The sequence below is a fragment of the Lytechinus pictus genome, chromosome 12 (genome assembly GCF_037042905.1).
Source record: "Lytechinus pictus isolate F3 Inbred chromosome 12, Lp3.0, whole genome shotgun sequence".
In the NCBI taxonomy this organism is placed as follows: Eukaryota; Metazoa; Echinodermata; class Echinoidea; order Temnopleuroida; family Toxopneustidae; genus Lytechinus; species Lytechinus pictus.
Genome location: NC_087256.1, coordinates 4817274 through 4843862, shown reverse-complemented (window position 1 = coordinate 4843862; position 26589 = coordinate 4817274). Strand labels below are relative to the sequence as shown.

General features: G+C 35.9%; 1 protein-coding gene across 1 annotated transcript; it reads right to left on the bottom strand.

Moving 5' to 3' along the window:
- Positions 1–260: 260 nt before the first annotated feature.
- On the bottom strand, positions 261–26543 carry LOC129273234 (uncharacterized). The gene is made up of 26 exons (XM_064107345.1): positions 26386–26543; positions 25814–25852; positions 24499–24693; positions 24082–24261; positions 22959–23132; positions 22036–22208; positions 21506–21663; positions 20715–20887; positions 20103–20150; positions 17656–17845; positions 13874–13992; positions 13344–13454; positions 11169–11297; positions 10276–10433; positions 9324–9444; positions 8729–8914; positions 7598–7840; positions 6843–6869; positions 5723–5833; positions 4915–5031; positions 4308–4478; positions 3454–3705; positions 2796–2972; positions 2274–2389; positions 1809–1998; positions 261–929 (listed from the first exon to the last, which is right to left on the bottom strand). The coding sequence occupies exons 1-26, from the start codon at positions 26396–26398 to the stop codon at positions 658–660; spliced, it is 3843 nt and encodes a 1280-aa protein (XP_063963415.1). The 5' UTR covers positions 26399–26543; the 3' UTR covers positions 261–657.
- Between the last annotated feature and the right edge of the window lie 46 nt (positions 26544–26589).

Below are 26589 nucleotides of genomic sequence, written 5' to 3'. Positions count from 1 at the left end.
AGAATTCCAACAGTCACTTTTCTGATTAGATTTTAAAAAAAGTCACGTCTTAAAAGTTACATATCTGCTTTTAAAATTTAATTTCTACTTTCTGACCTTTCCAAATTATATTCCCCCATAATTTATTAACAAAGTCTCTCGTTTAATACAATCATTTTCTCTCTACACACTCCGTATATACACATATACCATCTTTCCTCTCTCGAAGTTCTTCCATACATGTTATCGGTTAATCACTCACTAATTAAAAAGGGAACAACTTGTTTCTTTCCGCCTGGGTATTTTATTTTCTCATTATACATGAAGTAGAAATATCTTACAAAATAACATCTAAATATATTAAATTATTCACGATGTGTATTATATCTGACTTTGCTGCAATGCACCTCATAAGAATACATTCGAAATACCGAATGGGGAATAGTGATAACAAGCAACAATATCATATTAAAAAAAAGGACTACACTTGTTCCCCCATTATATATGATTTCTCAATGATTTTATCTTATCGTCAGGTTTCCTGTCGGTCCTTTTATAAAATATCCTGTTAAAACTCTGTCAATTCTTATTGCCTAAATATGTACATCCAAAAGTCTTATAGATTAACTGGAGGAAAAGTTTGACTTTTGGCGACGCATTTCCCGCCAAATTAAAGATCTAAAATCCTTCGATACTGGCATAGGTGTAATCAAGATCCGACACAAAATCGCCTGCATTGTCAGTATGTGTGTTGCTGTTCAAGACACATGGTTTCATGGGCCCTGCAGCTGTCCGGTGGTAGTTGATGGATAAACAGTTACTATCCCTGGTGCAGTGGTTGGTACAATGGGCCAGACTGTAGGCATCTAACTGAGAGAGGTGGTGGTTAGAGAGTCGATACCCCTCCTGAAGTACATAGACCGATAATCGTTCATTTCGGGTACGAGTTACTGTAAAAAATTATAAAAAAGGAGAAAGATTAATAATAATAATATATGTGATTTGTAATGCGCGTAATCCACTCGGCAGAGTGCCCAAGGCGCAGTGAAAGAAGAAAAAAAGAACCAAAGAGAAAAAGTACAAATATAATAGTCATAAAGATTATCGTAATATGGTTGAATATGCAATATGTTATTGAAATGGTTCATGACTTGCATATCTAATCATTTCATATCTAAAAGAGATTTCAACCCATCCCCTCGCAAAAAAAAATTAAGAAGAGTTGAAAGAAGTGTGTTATGATGCCCCAAGTTTGTTAATGAAACCATTTCGCTCGAACACAAGATATGATTTATAAACTCTGTTACATATTTAAAAATGAGATGAGCTCTAGAATTGAAACTGTCAGGCGTCTTTGAATCAGACAAGATTAAGTACTTCGGTTTTGATTCCCGTTGCATAAAATTTATAATGGTGATTTGGTCATCAAATGATAACCACCATGTAAAAAAAAGCTCGACAACCAAGCAAAACCAAGGATTACTTGGAAGCTACTATCGGATGGGCTTGTCTGAATCGCATTAAATGCACAATTTGTTCTTCCTTTGTTGAAAGTAATTCGCATCTGTTTTGGGACTGCCCTGCAATTTATTACGAACTTTCAAACCTCTTTTTTAAATTAACGACGACGTGCATTTAAATAAGAATTTTTTTTGTTCGGTTCCCCATGACCACGGGGAAATGAGAATTGCTTATTTGCTTTGGGGGATGTGTTCTAGTAATAACTGATTAGCATTCACTTCCGTTTTGTATTGAAAGTGAGAGTAAAAATAATTCAAGTGGAATCACAGTTAAGATCTGTGAAATTATCATCGTGTCTTCAAACTTACGAGATGACTCCAAAGTTGCATTGACTGGTGGATCGCTCTCGGGACCGTCGCCGTTATCATTACTTGCAAAGATGACGAACTCGTAGGTCGTTCCAGGTTTTAATCCCGTCATGTAATGCGATGACGTCGACACATCGAAGTTAAGAGACTCTGTATTACTACTCTGTTTGTTCATAGGCCAGTAATTGACCTAAGGAAAAGACAAGAAAACACTAATGATTTTGATGATAATGTGGGACAGATGAAGATTAATTATTTTGGGGTGCTCCTACTTCATTTGAACCCCTCACCAACTGATCAATCCAATTCATTTGTAAACGAATCCACACACACTTATGTGCACACATGCACACACATCATGCACACGAGCGCACCTACACACACAAACACACACCCACAAAACACCAACTTTCTTTCAACCCGTCCCATCACACACACCAACATACAGATGGAGCGATTTCTTACGGTTATGCCGTTGACGTCCGAGTTCTGAACAGATTGTGGAATGCTTCCCCATGTAAGAGTGACAGCATTGGTACCAGCTACCTCCACAGACAGGTCGCTTGGGTAAGATGAAGGATCTGGAAAAGGGATTTTAAAAAAGCTGTTTAAAATTATATTTTGTTCCTATTAATTTGGTTAACCGCTTGTCCGTGCATCTTCCTCATCTTAACATTCTTGCTCTTTTATCATCCCCACTCTCCACCTTCCTCCTCCTCTTTCTTCTTCGTATTCTTCTTCTCCTTCTTCTTCTCCTTCTCGTTTATTTTCATTTTCCCGTTCTTGCCCCTTCTCTGACTAATTCTCTGTCAGTCTGTCATCTTCATCCCCTCGCCCTTCGCACTATTCCTGGTATATTTCCCCCTGCAGTGTGAGAGACAACAATCTATCGACGTACATCCTCTGTTTATTTTCATATCATTCTGAATATAGCATATAGGTCGTACGATCATAATCAGTTTACAGTAATAATCAAGTGCTCCTTACGAGTATCATCTTCACAGATGTAATAATTGGTGGTTGAGCAGGCTCGATCGTTGAGACTCTGAGAAGTGTAAAGCTCCACACAGTCTTCACCTGATCCTCCACTGTCAGGCTGTCCACTCAACCAGTAAGAGCTACTCTCTGGCTCAGTGTAGTGTTCTGTTTCATAGCGCCACAACCCTAAAAACAAAACAAATGTAAATCGGATTTATTACACATTCATGGCGGATCCTCTATCAAAATTCATTCCAAGTTTTAATGGTTTTGCTGTTGAAAAACGTTTTGTGAATTTTCTGCTTAGATTCCATTGGAAGAACGGTTGATGCCAGTATTACGGGATAAAGAGTATGACTGTGACTCATCATTGCAGTTTGTGTAACAACCATCGAGCTGTCCTCCTTTTTTAAAAAAATTGCAAGACCTAGTAGGTAATGAGAAAACCATTCCTGACCAGCTATCAGTGACACAGACAATGGGCAAGCCTTCGAAAGGAGAAGAATCGCCATGTTTGGGAAGATTCACAAAACTGATATAAGTCCAGTCTGGCCTCTCTGAGAGATAAGTAATAATTACCGAAGGGAGACAAAAGGAGATATCTAGAGCTTTGGAAAATGGGAGCTTGCCTATTAGAGGACAGACTGAACTATCCCATTATACTTACCGTCAGACGATCGATACGTCAGTCCAATCCAGAATTTCCTGCTTGAGTATCGATGACGATAATAATCGACCAAGAAGTCAAATTCCCTATCGGACTCTATGGTAACAAGATCCGCGCCTTGGGACTGACAGTAGTCCCGCGCGTCAGACCAGGACCGGGTATCAGATCCAAAGAGGTAACAGCTGTGATCGTCCCAAGCCCAACCGTTACCGCAGAGAGGGTGGGTGGTAGGTTGACTGATTGCAGAAGCTCCTATTATTTAAAAAATAAGAATTTTGGTTAGTTGTAAATTATAATGTATCTAGACAAGTGTAACAACCTTCCGGACAGAAAACATATTAGTACGGACTCCTGACTATGTCAGTCTACTTCTGAGAAAAGACGTTTTCAATCTCTAAGCAGACGCCGTGGAATAAAGGCCATAATTCCATATTTTAACTTAACATGAATATTTCGCAACCTTACTAGCTTAAATTCATTAAAGCGTTTTGGGCATAATTGGAAACAAGTGATTAGTTACAGAAATAAGTGGTTAAATAAATGGTAATGATGATCTGCCTTTTTCTTTAAAGATTGATATCTAAATCATTAATTATTCCGAGGGTTGATATTTCTTCTTCAAGTCTGTTGGGCATCAATCCACCTTCCTCTATTCATTAACTAAACTCAAGGAAAAGTGTAGGAGTAACGTATACAAGCAAGACATTTAAAAGACAAGGAGCATGCAAGGGCATCGTTTACAAGTCTATAGCAATCCCGTATTGTAATCACGTATTCTGTTGTTTCAAGAAATATAACTCACTGACATGAATCATCATGGACAGCTTTATAAGAAAATAAAGTTAGTAGTATACCTGGGCTTGCTTTGCAGATATAATGTAATGTATTATCGACTGTCACGTCCACCATATCTGTTAAGTCATCGATATACATGACCGCTCCATTCTCGCTTATATCACCGTTGGGCTCACCGCTCTTCCAAGGAGCGTACGATGGGGTGTTCCCTTCAGCATCTACCCATGTTCCTGTTACCATGAAAACAAATGGCGTATTTGAATATTTCAAGTGCTCACAAACATCTTCAATTCACTATAGTTTAATTGAATAAAGGAATGTGTGCTTTATTTTACATTATAGAGTGTGTGTATACGTTTATTTCTGGTATTTCATCTGCGGATCACCATGCTTGCCATTTGTAGGGATCTTTTAAGATGGCCGAGAGTAACATTTTGAATTTGGTAACGCTAATACTATTCGTTTCTTCGATGCAACTCCCCCCATGTCCAATCTACCAACATAAAATGATGACAAAGTATCAAACTAAAACCAGAGTGATTATTGTAGGATGGATTCTGGTTGCATCATATATACTATTCAGATAGATGATCTATATAATTATGTAAATGTCGTTCATCATGGTCGATATCATCATCATCATGAATACCAATCCCCAATTGTTACCTTCTACTGCAATGTCGTTATATCCAAGCCAAATGGTGCTTGAGTCAGACTGAGACCATCGCAATGATCGTCTCATGAAGTTGTATTCGTCTTCATTGTCCGGAACTGCTAAATGTCCTGTAAAACCAACAAATGCGAAATATTAAATCAATAACCTTCAAAAATAAAATCAATGAACCATACAATATAAATGATTACATAAAACCGTTTATTGAAACAATGACGGCATCGGCTTGTAATGCCATACCAAAATCGTACTTTATCTTGTTGAAAAATACATTATTGTGTCATATTTATGATTTTATTTTTATTTCACGATTGGGAAGCGAGATATGAAAGACTCATCCATGAATTCTCTTTCGTCACAATCTTGGCAATGACCATCTTCAATATTCGAGGCATGTAGGCTACTTTTCTTCAATCTATCTATGGACAAGAAATGTAGGCTGGCGGACATGATGAAGATATTGGTGTCCTTGTAAGGCGTCTCTTTATTATGTTATGTAATTAAGGTTCTATTGATTCATATAATTTTCCCCTCATCCCCCCGATCATACATTTACTTTTTTCAAAATACACACTAAGAATTTACTTCATGTTATATAGAAGAGTATTTGTTTTTATTTCTGTGTGGGCTTTCCATATCTGCTCAAATCACGCTACACTGCTGGGCCCAGCAGCCATGTTTCAGACAGTATTGCTTATTATTTTTATTCATAAGAATCGCTGGATCCTGGTAATATTTATAATATCTTATTATACTGATTTTTGTCATTATAGAACAATAATTGATCATCATGAATCTCACCTCCTTCTCCTTGACAGGCGGTTTCTGCATCTAGCCAGCTCAAACTGGTTAGAACCGGTAAGTAGCAGTTTGAACCGTACTCTGTCCAGCCGTCAGAACAGCTCGACACCTCTGCGTAGTAACAAAATACAGGATGATTATATCAGATAAACCGCGGATAAATCTATTGTACATCCTTTGGTCCCGTAATACAAAAGTTAGACTTGATTTTCACGATTAATTGTACATTGTAGTCAATGTTCTACGATCATTGCTAAGCTTTGTGTTACGGGCCCCTGGTTTCGGATGAGATAAGTGGTCATCTGGGGCCCTTTTCATAAAGGACTTACAACTGTTGTAACTTTGCAATTATGGCAACATGGTAACAGGGCTCAGCAGCCAATCAGATTCAAGGTTTCCCTGGAAGTTGCCATAATGGCAAAGTTTCCATTCTTTGTGAAACCGGCCCCAGAATTCATGGCCGTAGGTAACATGTGAATCACAGATTAAGCTGTCTAAGCTCTCCAACCGGATTGATGAATGAAAATTATAACATTACTAGATTATTTACAGAGGACTAATTGGGAACAATTTCTTAAGTTGTAATCGAGAAAAATGATTGAAATTTATCGCAGGTTTGTGCCACATATTTTCTCTGTATACACGATTCGTTGATAATCTGTACGTGGATACACCTGATCAGGAATAGGACCGGAGAATTTGATAAGACGGCAAGAAGACCTGAGGTAGCGTGTTGGTTTTACAACAACAAAATTCGAGTATTAATTATATAGATCCAAGGACCCCTCGTCACTTTGGTTTAGTCCAGCAACGGCCAAGTGTCACATCGCCCATGCATTTGACCCCAATATTCGTAAAAGAAATGGTCATCGGTGGCAATGAATATGATAATCATTATGGATTGAGAATACTGAAAATATGATTTCATGATATTGATGGTTGTTTCATTACGAATTTATTTCAATCATATTTGTTAAAATCATAGTCAATAAAGTAATAATAAAATCAATATACTCAATGCAGCAACCATTCATCAATGCTAGCTCGCATTGCAGAAATGAGCGAAAGAGGAAACAAAATCATTAATACATTTAAATATCAGTACGATGTGTTCACATACCAGTATATGGGTCTTCAACGCGATCCACTGGGAAATAAGAATAGAAAGAAAGCAAAACAAAAATAAAGACGATTTGTGGTTATCATGCAAAAGATAATATCATCAAATTGGACTATGCAGTCGAGAAAACGATATGTGAGTATCAGTCTACTTGTGATATGTAATTATTTAAAATGTGGGTTTAAATATGAATGAAAACTCCCATCATTTCCAGATTTAAACCTAGCAAGGCTGCAGGGTGGGGGGGGGGGGAGGGCTGCGAACCATCCCCCTCGAGTTTGAAGATCTTAAGGAAGGCCTCCGAGCCCCTCCCCGGTCATGTGATCTCCCAAAATACCCCTGCCTAGTGAGGGATTTACCATTCGACAAGTTGAATGGCTGATGGAAAGGTAGAACTAGGAAGAAATTTTTATACAGGCCTACATTGTGAAGAAATTAAGAGTCAACCTAATGTTTCATAAATCCTTAAATTCAAGTAACGTTCTTGTTTTATTCAGTTTATCAGAGCTACCTATCTTTTCTTGTAAGGTTCGGGCAAGTAAGCCTCCAATAGTTTCAGTTACGGCTGTTTACCTAAGTAAAGGGGCATTATAGTACATGATGTTTTGTCGAAATAAAACTACCTTGGTACACATTTTACACTCAACCGGTCATAGAAATGCAGCTCCCTCTGCGTTTAAAACTGCTCTATAGTAAACCAATTGTCAGACACACACGGGATTTCCGTGGACACACAGCACGATTGATAGACTTACTGATTCGGACATATAGGTGATACGTAGTACCGGTACCCGTGGCGACAGTCAGGTCGTTTTCCGCGCTGAGCCAGCACTCATTTGACGACTGCTTGTAATCAAAGGACAGGCAAACAAAACTGGAAGCCGACACACAGGCTGAAGCGCATTGATCAGGAGTTACGCCAGAAAGCGCTTCGTTGTTGTAACCACTTATGTGCCTTTCTTTGATGAACATGAAATCTGTACGCCCAGTCACAAGGACTGATCAAAAGAAAGATTTAAAGGAGCTTTGGGTCAGGAATCTCTATTCACAATACCCTTCATAAAAAATGTTATCATCTAATCTTCAATGTCAGCATCGTCCGCAGTTTCACCATTATTCTGCACATTTGAAACAAAATAGTCATCATCTGCACAAAACCTTTCATCTCCATTTTTTCCATCATTATTATCATCAGCGTCGTTCTGTATTATCTTCAAGGTCAACTTGTATTTTTTATTAAAGCTCAGTTTTATTACAGACTAGCAATTATAAAATGATCAAAATCAGGGATTAGGAAGAAGAACTCCCTGGTTTGATGACAGGGTAACAGGTTTTTCTCTTTAATTCAGCTGCAAATCAAAGAAACAACCAGTGGAACTGCCGAACTAGATACGACGTAAGTTTGTGACTTTCAACATTCCATTACTCTTTTCCAATTTTTCGCCAAATAACGTGACATATATATATATGCTTCTAAATTGTCCATATCGAATTGAAAACAAAGCCATAATTTGTAGGTTAAAAATGAAACCTGTTTTTAAACAAGATCTCTGTCGAAAATTGCTTGGTCCAAATAAATTTCTATCTCAGAGTTTTCTACGAAAGTGGATTGCGTATATTGAGATACAGAATGAGGTTGAGTAAATTCTGTTAACATAGGATACCACGGGTGTCACGGCCAGACAAAATACAAGCTCTTAACTAATTACGTTGGGTTACGTTCATCTTTATCAAGAAGGCCAACTATATACATGATATATGGAGCTGTTTCTGGTTGTTGCTACGATGATATCATCCAATGAAACCTTGAAGAAACTTTATCTTTCTTCCCTATCAAATTAGGAAAAGATGAATTAAATTCATGCATAGATCTGGATCAAACTTACAAGATTCGTCTCCCTTGCAGTAGAGTGGTTCCAGAGTATAATATCCCGATTCGCTTCCATCACCTGTATCACCAAACCTTATCTCAGTGACTGGTAAAGTTGTCTTATCGGTGAGATAACCAGAATCTTCTCTCCATGTATTGTCATTGGTATTGCAATTGCAGTGGTGACCATTTGTACATGTGCCTGAACGTGAAAATTAAAGTTCACTTCTTTTAAATGAAATCTTAAAGTAAGTAAAGATTTTGTGATTTTAGTCTTGTCAAATGAAGCAGTGTGTCTCTCTCTGATCTGCGTCAAGTGTTTGTTTCAATTTACACAATAAACGAGAGATGATACTGTATCAGTGCTGATATCACCAGGAGTACTGCAAAATTGTCATACTGGTTTAGGTTGGCCCACGGCCACACTCGTTATACACATCTACTCACATCAATCATATATAGCAATGACTTGGTCATACTCCATCTTTAGGAAAGCACGAAATAAACGCCAAGTGGTCAGAATATATCTCTATCTAATACCGCAATGGGTCTAATATTACTTCAAAGCCAATAACCAAAGGCGCCCGCTAATATGACTAACAAAAACGTACCTGAGTTTCCACAAGCGCACTGTCCGCTGTCCACATTGGCACCACCCCAATAGTTCTTCTGGTTCCCGTTTCTGTCATACCAAGCACTATAACCAGTCATATAGGAACCTTGACATTCATACTAAGGCAAGGCGCATAGAGAGAAAAAAAAAAAGATACGTTGGTACTGAAATAAAACGTTAGGCAACGAGAATTTACATTAATTCATAGGGTTAACGAAATGTGTAATCTCATGTACGTAAACACCATTCATCGCAATCATCTTCCGGATAAATATCAATTACCATCAATAATTTGTATGATCTGACTAACCATTGTTTCAGTGTTCTACATTGTATAATAGGACCAAACATTTAAAGGTGGTACATTAACAGTAGCAAACAACCTTTTTTCAAAAGGAATAGGTAGAACGTGACAAATTTATATTATATTTATCATGTTATGCACATGCATGAATCATATATATTATATATCTTTCTTTTTCTTTTTTCGTCATACCTTTTTTCAAATAAGTTAATGTTTCCGTTAAATGCTTCCGTTTTTATTAAGATATTATTACAATATTTACTAGTCATTTCCCATACAATTTACTTTCAAATTAATATTCCATTCCAAAATCCTACGATACAAGTAATTTCGATACCATATTATATCTGTTTCTATTTATTTTGTAATTATCTGTGTTATTGTTTGAGCAATTTTTGTGTCATTATTACCTTGTAAATACATTGCAATTTGGCCCTGGCCGCGAAGATGTCTTGAATTGTGTTAATAAACCATCTATCTATCTATCTATCTTTGAAAATGATCCAGAAAATTATTTCCTATTTTACGGTTTTCCCTTTATTCTCTTCTTTATTTGTTCTTGCTCTCGAAACTAATCCCCCGCTCCTTTCCTTTTCTGTATGGCAGTGCTTCCATTATCTAGAACTCTAGGTGTTGAATAACTGACCTTGATGTACTGGTAACACTCTCCGCTGATGTCCGCACCGATAGACACCTGGTCAACTGACTTCCTGCCGTATCTAATGTATCGGATGAAACTCAAGGCAGTTTCTGCACCCGTTACCAATGAACGATATTCCTCTTGGTGCTCAAACTTCGTAATACCTGGAAAAAAAAGCATAAATATCTAAGTATTGTTGTAATGACGACTCATACAGATATAGCTGAACATCTAATAGAAGAAAAGGGGAAGGTCAAGCAAAAGACATGCGTACGAGGTAGTAATTTGTAGATTTGATGATGCCTTTTTTCCGTCAGCATCGAGTTGCAAAATACATTTTCCTGTCACTGATGATGCAGGAGGTATACCGTCAAAACCAGCCATGCCAAATCTATTGTATTATTTCTTATGAAATATCATCGATCCATGCCAAATCTATTGTATTATTTCTTATGAAATATCATCGATTGGTTTAGAGTCATTCGCATAAGTGTGACGGCGGGTTTTGACGAGCTGATGATCAAGACAGTGTACAGGAATGGATACCAAACCAGTTGAAATTAGGATTTCTCAATGTCAAGATTCACTTTAACCAAAAAGGCATGATTAATTACTCAATATATTTAAAGCTATAAACAGCGAGAAATACGTTCAAATCTCGGGAGACAAATTTAAGCAAAAAAAGCAAATAAATGTGTTTCCTAATGCTCCTTTCCATTTTTCTAAAACTCCTTTTTTAGAGTGAATCGAATTTGAAGAAAATAATTTTTATCTCTCTTAAGCAAAAAAAAAAAAAATAATAAATCATAATATCATGTGATATCTAACTTCATGATATATTTCGCACTTCAAAGCTATGATTTCAACCTTAAAATAACAATTCATCGTTGATGTGTTACCTGTACTAGCATCCGTAGTCATATCACAGTATACTCTGTAAGGGTCCACTCCGTTATTTCTTCCATCTGGATCTATTGTGTAGTAACCGTTAGACGTATAGCCCTTACGCTTCCATTCAGCACAAGAAACTGATAAAGAGAAGATGAAGGAACAGTTGTTAAAGAAATGACTGACGCATTAACGATTCAAATTCAATTCAAATTTATTTATTTCACTCCCATCAAACAAAAACAAATTGTATACCATATATAAACATAAATATTTGTATCCGTTGCAAAAAAAAAATAATGATACATATGTTGTGAAAAAACACTTAGACAATTTGGGCAACACATTGTAGGTTTTAAATATGTATACTATTTTTCAATAGAAATTAAATTAAGATGGAAATGGGGGGACCCACTAAAAAGCAATGCTTGTACAATGTGGGCCCCTCAAAAAATAGATAACACAACAAATAACAAAATAACAAAGTATAAATACAGATAATCAAATGAGAAAAAAAAAATACATGAGAGGGAAATACTCACAAAATAAATACAAAGTTATCAAAAATATATAGTTTGATAAAGGACAAAACAACCCGTCCTAAAATATCCACCCTTCCCCACCCCACCCTCCCCCCCCCCCAGAAAAAGAGAAGAAAAAAGGGGAGAATGCCCTGAGAAGATGGATGGGTGCTGCTGTACGTAGATAGAACACATGCCGTCGTGGACTCAAGCAAACTGGATTCAATGATGTGTATAAAAGGAGAAAAAAATATATAAAATAACCTGGAAATAATATAATGCACGAAGAATGTGATTGATGCCGTGAACAAATAACCGGTAGGAAGGCGTATAAGCGGACAGGAGAGGAGAAAATAGAGAGGATAGACACAATAATGTATGAGGTTCAATGATGAGCACATCTGAGAAGGACTTGTGTCAGATCTTTTTTTTTAAATAAAAAAGGATAATTATTTTATGTTTTAATTGTAGTCTTTAAAGTAATAATGATGACTTGACAGAGATGATGAATCAAACTTAATTTGGGAGTATATTATAAGGTTTTAATAGAGATAATTTGAATTTAGTCTTAAAAGAGTTCAAAGATTTTGTATTTGTTACATCATTATGAAGTGAGTTCCATAACTTCAGTCCATCATATATAAATGTGTTCTGAGCCCGCAAAGTTCTGAAAAGTGGTAAATGAAATTCACCCAATCGCCTTGTTGGATAGTTGTGAATGGATTGATTTTTTGGAAACATTGAATTAAATACATTTGGGAGGTTGTTGTTGTTATAGTTATACATGAACTGACCGAGATTAAACAAATATAAGTGTAAATGCCGTGTAACATATAATACATATAACGATGGGTGAATCAAGGAATGAAAGTCAAGATATGGCGGCGAACCATGAGCCATATTTATTTAGACTAATTTTGAACTCTAGATTTATTTCAGTTGAGTTCTAAAGATTTCCTTAACCTAGGCCTATATCTCACATAAAGTTCATCATGAAAAGAAGTCACCCTTATGTCGCAACGTGTCATTTGGATAGGACTTCAGATATGGGACCAAATCAGTGACGCGGTTATTTCACTAAAATGTATATATATATATATTTATATATATATGATTTGATGATTTAAGCTACGCCTACCATTGTTCTCTTCATCCATTTCTTTCACACTATATATATATTTATATATATATATATTAAGGGATTGCACAGAACTTGGGCATGTGCATAACAGTGCATTTTGGTAAATTAAGTTTGTCACAGAAATCGCATATATCTTCATGACCATGGAATTATAGAAAATCGGGAAGAACATCCAAGAGTAAGCAAGGATATCGGGAGTGGCATCGTAATAATTTCCAAAAAAAATATTACTTGTTCGGACAGTTCCGCTCATAGGCGACGGAAGCATGTCCCCCCCCCCTAAATTTGAGGTGGGGGGTGATCCCCCCCCCTAAAATTTTAGTTGATAACCTTTTTTTTTTTTTGCTTGTCAATTTTTGTTGTTGGCCCCCCCCCCTAAAATTTGGGGCTTCCGCCGCCATTGGTTCCGCTTAACGGTTTGCCCTTTTCAGCAGCTTCACAATGTCGTCTAAACTCAGTATAATTTCTCATCAAAGTTCCTATGCTAATTAATTCAAGGATAATTGTGTTTTAACTTTACTTACTGGTATTAAGAGGGTATTTGCAGACGTAGCCATATGAAGAAGAACAATGTGCGTCGTTCCAGGTTCCATCCGAGCTCCATCGAAGTGCACCGCAATGCTCTGATCCACCAGCTAGAATAATCAGTTTTAATGGTCACAGAAAACATCAGAAATGAAGAGAATACTTTAAGTAAAAAGTGGTAGTGGTGATAATGGTAATAATAATCGCATTAGAAGTCAAATCGGTTAGAAAATGAAGTTTATTGAAATCGAGTTCGACTGATTCATAACAATTTCACCATATTCAAGCAGCCTAACAGGCTGTTTGAAATGCTATGAATCCACTGACCGGGTAATGAAGCGATTTGAACAGTCGTAGATTGATAAAGCGCTATATAAAAGTCAATTATTATTATTATTATTAGATTTGGCTGTTCAAAAATGACGAAATGACGCTAATCTTTAGAATTTTAGTAGAAGCATACTTTCTGCCAAGTTAGCCATTTTATTCTTGATTAAGATTAGATTTGATTTGCTCAGGATTCACTTACAAGGTTCTCCTGAATTCCAGTTGGTATATGACGTCACAGTACCATCAGTCCATACCCAAGTACCTTCTTCATCAAGGTCATTGTATCCAATCCAGTAAGAGTTCATTTCAAATGTACGTCTAAGTGTTTGAAAAAAGAAAATTGAAACAAATACATTTCATTTCAATGCATATGTAAGAGGTAGACTTTAGTCGCTGTAGAATAACATATGTATATAAGGGAATTGGGTTTTCTAAAAACATATAATTCAACTAACCCTGTTAGTTTCTGTATTGTAGATGAATTGAAAATCTGGGATGGCCTGTAGAATGTATAGAGTGCCTGAGTACAAACACTCAATACCCCAAATAGAAAACTTCATTTTGCATAAGTTTGATTTATTACTAAGTATGCTTACATAGGATGTTACTATTAAATATTGATACATCATTATTTGTTATTGTTATATATTCACTGTCAATATTTATAAACTCTTTCAGTAAAATACTTTGTTGAATGTATTTCTCAAGCGTGGTTGTGTTTCTTTCACTCTTACTCCAACGTTGTCAGATAGACAACACTCAGTGTAGCTATATCTCTATATGCTTAAGAAACTGTCAATGAAAAAGGAGGAGCTCCGGAATTATCGGCCAGTTTCAAATATCAGATACATGGTACATGGGCAAGCTTATTGAAACCGCTGTTTCAAACCAGCTTACAATATTAGGTGAGTCCAATCAGCTCATGGATACACATCAATCGGCATACATGGCTCAACATAGTACTCAGACTGCTTTGGTCTGTGTCCATGATTATATCTGCAGGGCTGGATAATCAACAAGCAGTCTTTATGATTCTACTCGATTTATCCGCAGCATTGATACGGTAGATCATGGTTTGCTTCTCGGCAGATTACAACAACGTTATGGTATCACCGGGTCTGCACTGGCCTGGTTTTGAATTCTACCTCAAGAATCGCAGATATCAAGTTAGAATACATGACTCAACCTCTGATGGCTCACTTCTCGAATACGATGTTCCACATGGTTCAGTTATCGGCCTACAGTGTTTTAATATATATCTTCAACCAGTGGTAAATATTTTACAAAAGCAGGATGTCCGACATCATATTTACACAGATCCGAAGGTTCCTCAAAAGTATCAATGAGTCGTTAGATAGGTTACTGATGTTCATTCATGGATGCTGACTCAATAACTAAAACTGAACCAAGACAAGACCGGATTGAAGCATCTTCTAAAGATCACCAGCAGCTACAAGACGTTCAGCTTAAGACTGGCGAACATACAACTAACTGTTCACCTTCTGTTCGCATTCTGGGGTGTAACTTTCGCTAAATGTATGAATATGTCGGAACATGTGTCTAATGTGTCTAAATAAATTAATTTTCATTTACGTAATATTAGTAGAATTAGAAAGTTTGTTAATAAAGATTCCTGCCATACAGCTGTACTTGTAAGATCACTAGTCCTATCACGTTTAAATGATTGTAACTCACCCGGGAAGATTTGATAGTATGGATTAGAGTTATGTACAATGATATATATTCTTGTATTTTGAATAATGGACATGCTTCAGAATTTTTTCAAATTTCATGTGGAGTAAGGCAGGGCTGCCCTTTAAGTCCTCTTCTTTATATCATTTGTAATGAAATTATGTGTTTATGGATAAGGGGAAACAGTGATATTAAAGGTATAACAGTGAATGGAATAGAAATTAATCTTAACTCTTATGCAGATGACACAACATTTTATATAAATGACGTCAAGTCTCTAAAAATCATCATGTATATTTTGGACGAATTTAAGGTTTTTTCAGGGCTTTGCATTAATCAAAATAAATCTGAAATTGTGGCACTAGGTTATTATAAAGCACATCCTCCAGACATATCCTTTTCCGGATTAAGATTTTCTAATGGCCCATTTAGATTATTGGGAGTATATTTTTCACCTGACTTAAAAGACATATTTGAATTGAATTTCGTTCCAAAGCTTAAGAAAATAAAAAATGTTTTAAGAGTATGGAAAATGAGAAATTTAACTCCAATAGGGAAAATAACTATTTTGAAGTCACTCGGCCTTTCACAAATTATATTTCTATTGTCTGTATTACCAAAACCTCCAGAAGATTTTTTGAAAGAATTAGAACATTTAATTTACTCTTTTATTTGGAATGAAAAACCGGATAAAATCAGTCGTCTTACAATTATTGGAGATTATAGTCAAGGTGGATTGAAAATGTTACATTTACCTTCCGTAATTTCTGGCTTGAAAATTGCGTGGGTTAAACGTTATATGAGCACAGAAAATAAAGGAAAATGGAAATGTTTTTTCAAACACAACTTGGTCACCTTTGGAGGAGAATTGTTTTGGACATGTAATTTAAAATACGATGATCCCAAAATATTACAAATAAAGAATAAATTCATTCGAGAAATCTTAATTACTTGGAGTTATTTAACTTTCTCTCCTAATTTATCTGAATTGAATATAAAGAATCAAGTGTTATGGAATAACTCATTGATCAAAGTAGATGGGAAAGTTATATATAAACAACTATGGCTTAAAAATGTGATCATCAGTATTAAACATTTAATGGATGAACAAAACAATTTTCTCTCACATACAACTTTTTTTACAAAAATACAAAATTAATTGTAATTTTCTTGAATATTATTCATTGATTTCTGCAATACCCAATGAATGGAAACATTTTCGTCAACATCTTGTTGAGAGTAGAACAACTCAAGAAGATTTGTTGTATAATTTAAATAATGTTTTTAAGGTATGCAAGTTTATCCATAGAATTTCTGTTGATAAAATCTTAAAGTCCCCTACTTCGCAAACAAAATGGGCATCCATTTTAAATGAACCGGTTAATAATTGGAATAGATTGTATATGATTCCCTTTAAATGCTGTCTTTCAACAAAACTCCGCTACTTTCAATATAAACTTTTCAATCGGATAATGGGGGTGAACAAATATCTTTACGATATTGGCTTGTCTGAATCTAATTTATGTACATTTTGTTCTTCCTCTGTTGAAAGCATTTCACATCTGTTTTGGGACTGCCCTGTAACTCAACAATTCATTCAAAACTTCCAAACCTCTTTTTTTAACAATGACGTGTATTTGAATAAGAATTTATTTTTGTTTGGTTGCCCTGACGCTCAATACTCTACTGTAAACCGTTATATTCTTTACGCTAAATATTTTATTTTTTCGACACGTTGTAAGGGAGATCGGTTGTGGTTTAGTTCTTTTAAGAACGTATTGAAACGCTATTGTGAAATTGAAAGGGTTCTTAGTAAAAACATCATAATTTTGTTTTATCAATAGATAATAGTACGCATGTACAGTTGTTGTAAACATGTTCGCTTCATGATTTTTCTGTAAATTGAATTGATTTCGTGTTTGATTTTGAATAAAAATTTTCTATGAAAGAAAAAAAAAAAAAACTCACCCGGGAACTCACCTCTCAATGGCATATCACTCAAAGGCCTTAGCTCTCTTCAAGCATGGACTCTACAGGGTCTTTCGTTTAAGTAAAACGTAGCTACACTGTTGCGGGCGAGTGCAGGTAAAGGCGTGCCTTTGCGCGAGCAAGGGTGTGGGTGTGTGTGTGATTGATAAACGTGTGTGGGTGTGTCTGTGTGCGTTTGCGTGTGTGGGTTGTGTGACCATGCGCACGTGGACCCTAGAGAGAGATTAAGAGGAGTTGTGTGTATTCCACGGAAAGCCTCCTAATCAACTTGCAGTTGTTGATGCGGAGATGGGGACTCACCTTGATAGTGCTAGAAGAAAGTCGTTTTCATCTTGGTCACCTATGCTCGCCAGATCTCCGTAGTCGTTGAGCCCTCTGCATGCGGCCAAGGCTGTTGTGTAGTCGACAGCAGATTCAACAAGCTGGTAGCAAGCGTTCCCATTACGCGTCCAACCAGAGTCGCATATATCCTGATCACTGGTGCCATCGTCTACATTAAAATACCATTGCAAAAAACTTCAAATCAGGCAGATTAAGCAAAATATTCACATGCACCTTTGTCGATAGAGGTAAATGCAAGGGCGGAATGGTGAGAAATAAAGACATAGGCCCGTATTCTGAAGTCAGGTTTAATTTAAACTCTGGTTTAAAGTTGTGGTTTAACTATATGAATAACCATAATACTCGCATAAATCTCTAATATTAGAATTTCAATGTTTCAATTTTCTCTAATCATTCTTAACTGTTTCGGAAGGATGAATAGATAGCTTTCTACACCATTTACGAGTTATGAAAGACCACAGTAAACATAAGAAACATACACTGTAAGGAAAATGTTGACATGTTTTACTTTCCATAATGATATTAGCACAGAGTTAGACCATGGTCTAAGTTAAACCTGACTTCCAAAAAGAGCAGTGAGATATTCTTGTACCAGGATTTAAAATAATAATCACTAATATAGAGGCTGAATAGTTATAACTGTGATCCTTTTGGTCAAGCCAATATTACTGTGGCTATGAAAATAGCTTTAAGAGCCAAGCTGACAATGATCCATCATTTGATGTCGTGATAACTCTGCCACCATATCTACGGTCAGGTATGGTCTCTGTCTGGCGAATGTAGCTGAACTATAGACCGCGCCTGGGTTCTCTTAAGAGAGGGAGAGACGGGGGGGGGGGGGGTGCCGTCAAAAGAGGCTCGGCGAACATCTATTTCTTATGTTAGATAGTCATTGACGTTCATTTCGTCATTTTTGTTCTGATACGGTTGATTATACAGTCGGAAGAAATGCCTCTTATTCTTACAAAAGCGTTTAAAATAAAGTACTCTCAACAAAGTTCATCCCTTAAACGTGTCTAGGTGATCCGTATACGGGTTAATTAACGTTCCTGACTAAACAGAACTTGACAGTAATAAACTAAATATAAGTAACCATCTCAACATAAAATATGACTTGCCCATAATGTACAAATCCTTGTCAAGAAAAGTGAGTTTCTCTTAACCATGCACACATACCAGGCGCGGATCCAGGAGGGGGCCGAGCCGGCCCCGGCCCCCCCCCCCTATTTTTTGACAACCTGCAGAAAAAGTGTACTATAGGAAAAACACTAAAGAAAAGTAGGAAAGAGGTATCATACCCAGGATGTGTAATTTACAACCTCGTAACGGCCGGCCCGACCCCGAAAGGAAACAAGAAAAGGGTGAGGGGAAGAATTGGAAAAAGAACTTTATATAAAAAAATTCGCTCGCGCTTTGCGCTCGCATTGCCTGTGCCAATGAATCCCATTCAAGAGGATTAAATGACACTTATATATCCAGATCTGAAATCAATTTGCACACAATATTTTAGCTCGCACATCAAGCTTTAATTATTTTGTTTGTTTTACACAAATTGTTTATATCAAAATTTTCAGCTCGCGCTGCGCGCTCGCATTGTTTGATTTGTGAGTTACCTATCCTCTTTGGAAATTCTTACCAAAATTTGTCAAAATGCTCCTTTATCATGTCAGTATATAAAAAAATTGAGCTTGTGCTTCGCGCTCGCATTTAATTGTTTGAGACACACAGCTTTTTCTGTATTTAAATAAAAACGCGCTTAGACTGTCCAGTTTTTAGGTCGGAATGTCAAACATTTTGAGCTCGCGCTTAGCACTCTCATTATTTAATTGGTGATACTTGTATCCTCTTCATTAATCAATAAAAACAGTCATAATTGAGTCCCTTTTCACGTTACTATGATAAAATTTCGGCTCGCGCTTCGCGCTCGCATTGTTTAGTTGGATACTTATCTTTTTCATGATTATAAAATCTCCTCAGAATCTTCAGGTCTAAGGACACAAAATATCAAAGAATTTGAGCTCGCGCTTCGCGCTCGCATTATATATTAAGAGCACATGATATACCTTATCTAGTTTATAACAATAAAAACTAACATATACTTAAAACTTCAGTCTCTAGTTAGGACTAACCCCTGAATCCCCCCCCCCAAAAAAAAAAAATCAGATTATAGCGGCCAATCGAGAAAAATGTTGATGAAAATATTTTTCAGCCCCCCCCCTATTGGCGAAAGCTGGATCCGCCCCTGCATACACCATTTTAGAATAATCTAATCTTATATCGTTCTGTACAAATGAAATGGGAACGTTATCAAAAAGAACAATCAGATCTACGCCCTTTGTTTATAAAGGTTATTTGACTAAATCTGCAAGAATCTATTATTATTAAGGATCGTTGTATCTACCTACCATAATATTTGTGAAGAAATGCAACCGTGTCAGGAAATCCTCGACTTCCTGTAAAGAAAAACAAAGAGTATAATATCAGTTTGATCAAATTCAAAAAAAAGGTTTGTTGTCCAGTGCGTTGAGACCCAGAATAAGTTTTCACTTATTCAGATATCGCAAAGTTACGATCATCTTAATCATGTTTATCACAAATATTTAGAACTGATATATATCATAATACAACTCTAAGTAGGGGTGGTTAAAAAGTGAGTTTAATTCTTTTCGTTGTTGCTTTTACAGGCTAAAGTATGGGCTTTTCAGACATTTGTGTTTAATTTGATTCCCGCCCTGAACACATGTTTTTCCCTTTACAGCGTTGGCTCTTGTGTAATGATTTACTCAAACCAATAACAAGAATCTAAATTTCAGTTTAATTTCTAGAGGAAAATGTCTAGGACGCAAGAGTTATTCGCCTATAATTTCCAACAGAGGCATATCCACCTCAATGATATAATGTTGTCCCAAGATATACGTAGAAACGTAGGAATAGAAAAAACACCATAAAGCTTGAAACATTCCCGACAATCTAAATGATTCGATTTTTCTTTTAATCAAGAGAGAAAAGCGACATACCTGACTGCCATGTTTGGTAAGTAGAGGCAGCACTGTAGATGAAGAAAGGTTTACTGTAGTAGTTGTCATAGGTACATCCAGAGGAACTACCGTAATCACTGATCACGATCCAACCAGCGTCGGCAGCACAGCCTCCGTAATTACGATTTATGAAAAATGTACGATGTCCGTTACTGTTATTGTAAAGAGATACAGGAATTCACAATTAAACCGAACGATATAGATGCTTGTGAGGTAGGGTCCTGGGAACTATTTTTTTTTACTGGGGTGCTGATGTAAATTTGAAAAGCTCCAAAAAATTTTTACTACAAAATGAAGATCAAAGATCAAATTGGTGCCGAGGAATAAAAAAGAAAGAAACCAAAAAAGGGTTTCACTTGAAAATGAAGGTCATTTTTCAATTTTTACCACATCTTCCAGAATACCTTGCGGTGATACCTATGGAGAATAATACACGCAGCGCCCCCAACGAAAATCTAAGTGGTTCTCCATGCATCCCCTCTTTCCAGGGCCATGTTTTGAGGTTCATAATCAATTTAAAGGATTTTCTTTTTAAACTATAATGAATTGTAGTTTGAAGAGTACTATATTCAGTTATTTAAAAAAAATACATTTCCAAAGAGATTCGTCAAAGAGTTCCCATATTTGTTCTGCATTATTTCAGTATACATGCATTAGGAAATATGAAGATATCTGAAAATTTTGAATCATCGTATAACCCATCGTTAATATTTATCTCACATTTTCATAGTTTAAAAGAGTATTAGAATAGTAAAGAGAAATGTCCGCACCCTGCCATTGACTCGTAGTTCTTGGTTTCCGTGTAGATATCAGAATAAGGTGCATAACTCAGATAGTTGGTATGATACCAGTTGGTACGACTAGTTCCAGAAGTGTCAAATACCAAACTCCGCACTTCAACACCACTAGAATAGAAAGCGAACTTGATCTATGGAGTTGGAGAGAGAGAAAAAAAGTCAGCAATAAACCTTTAAAAGAACAGGCGAGCTACAAGATAGTAATAAATCATCAGAAACCTATCCTCTCACATGTCATGCTAGTTTTCTAGAGAAATGAGTTAAAGAACAGATATTTCGAAATGTACGTGTTCTATGTTGGACACATTGGTCCTATTTCGGGACAATTCTCGTGTGATTTCATGGGCTTCAAAATATCTTTGAACGCTTGTATTTAGATTGCCCAAGGATGGAAGCGTAACGGAAAGTCGGTTTACGAGTTTTATCTACTACTAAGAAAAATATCTAGACATTACCCGGAATTTAATGAAAAAAATCAGAAAGGAAATATATATGTAATATACCCTCTCAAGTGAGTTAGTATCGTAGCTATTGGCTTCAGAACTCTTATACGAGACCGATGTCGATGTGAGAATATTAGCCGTAGTCGAGCCATCATTGTAGGTGGATGATCCGGAGTACAGGTCATGGACGTCTATGCTCGATCCTCTAGTTACTTTCATGACAAGCTGCCAATCTGTTTTAGAGATCGAGAGATAGAATAAGAAGTGATTAGAAATTAATTATCTGACCGATAGAAAACAAGAGGAACAGTAACGAAACTGTAGTATCAAGATCAACGATAGTTCTGAAGGGCTTAGAGTAAATTGTTTCAGAAAAGGGAAGAATTTATATAGTGGGACCCTTTTTCAATATTTCTTTTTATAAATATAAAACACTGTAAAAACATCCCATTTGTAATTTTGTACATTTTTATGAAAAATATTCCGTTTAGATCCTATTTGCTAGATCACATTCATTCTGCCTCTAATTTTAACGTATGGCAGTACATTTTGGGTACATACATAAAGATTCCTAGTGTTGTATATTGGAATTCTTTCTTATGATATTAGTGTGATAAAGGAAAGGATCTATCGTATCAACTCTCTGGTAAAGAGTATGATTTCATTAAAAGAAAGTTTATGAGTAGGAAGTAAAGACAGGTACACTTTTGAGGTAAACGAATTACCCTGAGGCAGTATTCTGGTAAAACCTTCGAATCACTGATCGCGTGGCCGTTTAGCCACCCCTTTCATGAAAATGCTCCACATTTATTTCCAGAAGGTTGGGTTCGCCACCAATTCGATGTGTTATAGGAAGGTCGAGTAAGTATAACCCGACGTGATTCCGGCTTGTATCCATTGAAAAATTAGACAAAATTAATGAAAACATATTGACGCAATTACAATTGATTCATCTGGTATGTTGAATAAACTTGATCACTCACCATCAATGGGGTCATTAGCATCAGTGCCACATTCTGAAGTACTTGAGTAGTAACATTCATTGGGATACTGTTGACCACAGTGTGTACCACCTGTTACACAACACGCACAATCCGTACGGGTCGAATCAAACGGACACGCACAACCAGTCTTCGTAGCAGTGTACTGTATAGGAGCTATGGAAAAAAATAAAGAAGTAAAAGTTATATGGATGGAAATGCATATAATACAACAGGTATTATAACCGGACTCTATAGGAAACCATTGAAAGAACCCCCTTTTTTATTTCAATTCATTTTTGTTCAATGCACTTGATTTATTTTCACTCGATGAAAATAATATACAAGTTATGGAAGATAACATAATGGCAAGGAGGAAAGAAATACAAAGTGAAGAAAATGGAAATGCTGTAAAAACAGACTTCGAGTATGGACTGGTATTAAAGATCTGGTTAATCTTAGGTTGTAATAGGTCCATGATCTTAGTAAGATGTTAGTAGTTCCAGTAAAGAAGGGACAAGGAAGGAATTTAAAATAGGACATACAAAGGCAAACATATACAAAGGGAAAATAAATCATAAGAAAGTGTTGATAAAGTGTTTGCCTTTGTAGAAGAATGATAAGGGGAAAAGGAACAAAAGGTCTAGCATGAGTAGAGGGTCACATAAAATCTACAGGTGACAATAGACATGATAGAGATAATATATCTTTATTTAACTAAGCAACAGCAAATAATCACGACCATTATCCGCTATGTTTTAACTCTATATAAGGCATATATAGACAAAAGAAATTGTTCCATGTATATATGTCATTTTACATGATTCACGAAAAAATACATATCATAGAATTTTCGGAACGTGGTTGAACTTTTCGCTTCTTTGGGAGTTAAGGCCTCTTGTGAATATTGTCTCAAGTATATATAGGCTGAATGCTAACCTAAGCATGTAAAACCTACTATATGTATATTTCTCTTATTATTCTATTTCTCGCACTATATAGTTAACCACTTTCACTTAACAATGCAATTTTTACTCATATTTCTCATGATAAGTAACATCCATGTTTAGTAATGATATCGGGGTGGGGGTATGGGGCTGTCCTACACCAACCTATACACACTTACCCCTGCACACGCTGACCATACTAGTAGTACAGGAGTAATCATCCCACGCCCCAGTGGAATACATCCCTCCACAGTTTGTCTGAAAGTTTCCATTCGGCTCTCCAGAATTCCAATTGGTATAAGTCATAGAGCTTCCGTCCCACCAAGACCAGGTGCCATCATTCTCGGTGTCTGTTATACCTGTCATACCAGAGGAATATGAAGAGTTAGAATGGCTCTTTAATGTTCCAGCAAATACCATGTTTAGAAGGGATAGACTACCGTTGGTCTAATACTTTCACAACAAAGTAGTCCAAATTATGAACAATAAACAAAATTCGCTTGTGATTTTTGTACACCATTCTGCAACTTATTGTTCTCAAGAACAAAATGGAGCCAACTAAATACATTTATACACATCAGTACATCATTTCTTACCGATATGTGCCTTGGAGTAGCCACTCATGACGTTCCTGACATGGCTGTTGACACCACTATCTGCTATACTGGCCAGGTTCCCGCCTTGTGTCTCACAGTAAGCCTGAGCATTCTCCCACGTCAGACTGTTAGTGTTAATATAGTAACAAGCAGTACCATACTGCTGCCAGTTCTTACGACATTGAGATGCCCCATCTGGGTATAAAGAGAAAAAAAAAAGGAATTAGAGGTGATGTTTTTAAAAAGGAATCTATCGAATTTGGGTCTTCGAGGGACCTGCTGGATTAAATGGCTTTATCGAAAGATTCTAGTGAGTCGAATGGAACATACTGAATTTGGTTTAAAACTTTCTTGCCATTTATCAACAAAATTATCTACCAATAAAGAGATGGAATTAATGATAAAGTAATAAAGTTTGGTCACGAAGTTCTCATCTCTAATTTTCTTTTTATACATTCGTTTACCTATTTGTTGTATTATTTTGACATTTCATGTCTTCATGAATTAAGCATTACATTTTAGCATTTCGTGTATTTAAATTTAATTTCAGACCCATGCATGAAAAGTAATTTAATAAAACTATAAAAATACAGAAAATCACATTGAACCAGGCGTTACTTTTCCTGAATTGTTAATAATTGCAGGCCTGGTTGATAAACTCATGAATTCGAGTCTTGTTTTATTGATTGGCATTTTTAACAGTATTTAATTGAGCATGTGAGTTAAGTGTAGAACACTTATAAAAAAAACTACAGTCGATTCATATAAGTTCATGCGTTGTAGATAACTGGATATAATCATCATTATCATCATCACCATTATTTACATTGTTATTATTATCATTGGTATCATTGTTATTACTATTATTATTGTTGTTATTATTATCATTATTATTATTATTAGTAGTAGTAGTATCATCACCATCCCCATAATTGTTATAATGATCACGAAAGACAGTCAAATAACATATTTAAAAATCATATTAAGTTGCAAATAGATATATACATATAAACCAATGAAACGTGTTATAATACATTTTACAGTAATCTTTCTCAGAATCGGTTACAATTACTTTAATAAAATAACTTCTTCAAACCAATCCAATTGTCATTTGATATAGTGCCTTTTCCTTTCGGTTACAAAGCGCTGCAGACACACTGCTCAATGTTTGGGCAACCGAAACAATAATTCAATACCTCAGAATGATCAGCTTAGTTCATGCAATCCATTGTCCTCATCAAACTCTCCGCTTTAATAAAAAGAATTTTTTTTTTAAACCGAAATATATTATTTTGATTGTGATGTATGTACTTACCAACTGCAGCAGATGTAATCAGAAGCAACAATGTCCAAACTGTTCCAAAAGAAGAAAAAGGAAATAATTCCTAATTTTTCATCACAGAGTGATATACCGTTTCTTTTTCATTATTATGAAAACCTCAATAATCAATTATTGAATATAGATTATAACGTAGCATGCTTATATTCATTTGATATTTTTAATACTCTATTCTAAAAAATAATCCAATTATATTCAACATCATGCGTCGTTGCGCTCGTTGAAAAAAATAAAAGCATACAATACCAGATAAATATGGCTTAAGACATACTGGAGGGAACAAAGATATGATCATAGTAGATTGTGTTAAATCTAAATAACACAATTCGGAATTGACTATGAATGCTTTCGATCCACATTTAATTGTTTTAGTTCAAATAACAAATTACTTATTTTACAGTAGACACAATTCATACTGTATTAATGCCTAATTCGTTTTTCTGTACATTACTGCTAAATCTTATGTCACTAATTTCATGCTGTGCACCTGTATCTTACAAAACAAATGTATTCAATATGTTCTACCATATGAAAATTAAAATAATTACCTATGAGACTCATTACGATGAAAACATGGAGGAATCTGTGGGTTCACGAAAGTATTTCCTTCAGCTACGCAATGCGCACCATACTCCTTTTATAGGATAATTATGACCAATATAACTCAGAGATGGGATGTGCAAGGTAGTGGCTCGAACGATTACCCGAACAAAAGAAATATTGATTAAAACCTTCTTTTGGTCCCCTCCTTT

Bases quoted from the DNA above. Each gene is read 5' to 3' on its own strand.
- LOC129273234 (XM_064107345.1), bottom strand. The intron at 13,993-17,655 runs GTGAGTCCCCAT...TCAAACACTTAG, and splicing joins TTTCTTCTAGCACTATCAAG to ACGTACATTTGAAATGAACT. The intron at 5,032-5,722 runs GTGAGATTCATG...TTGGTTTTACAG, and splicing joins CGCCTGTCAAGGAGAAGGAG to GACATTTAGCAGTTCCGGAC.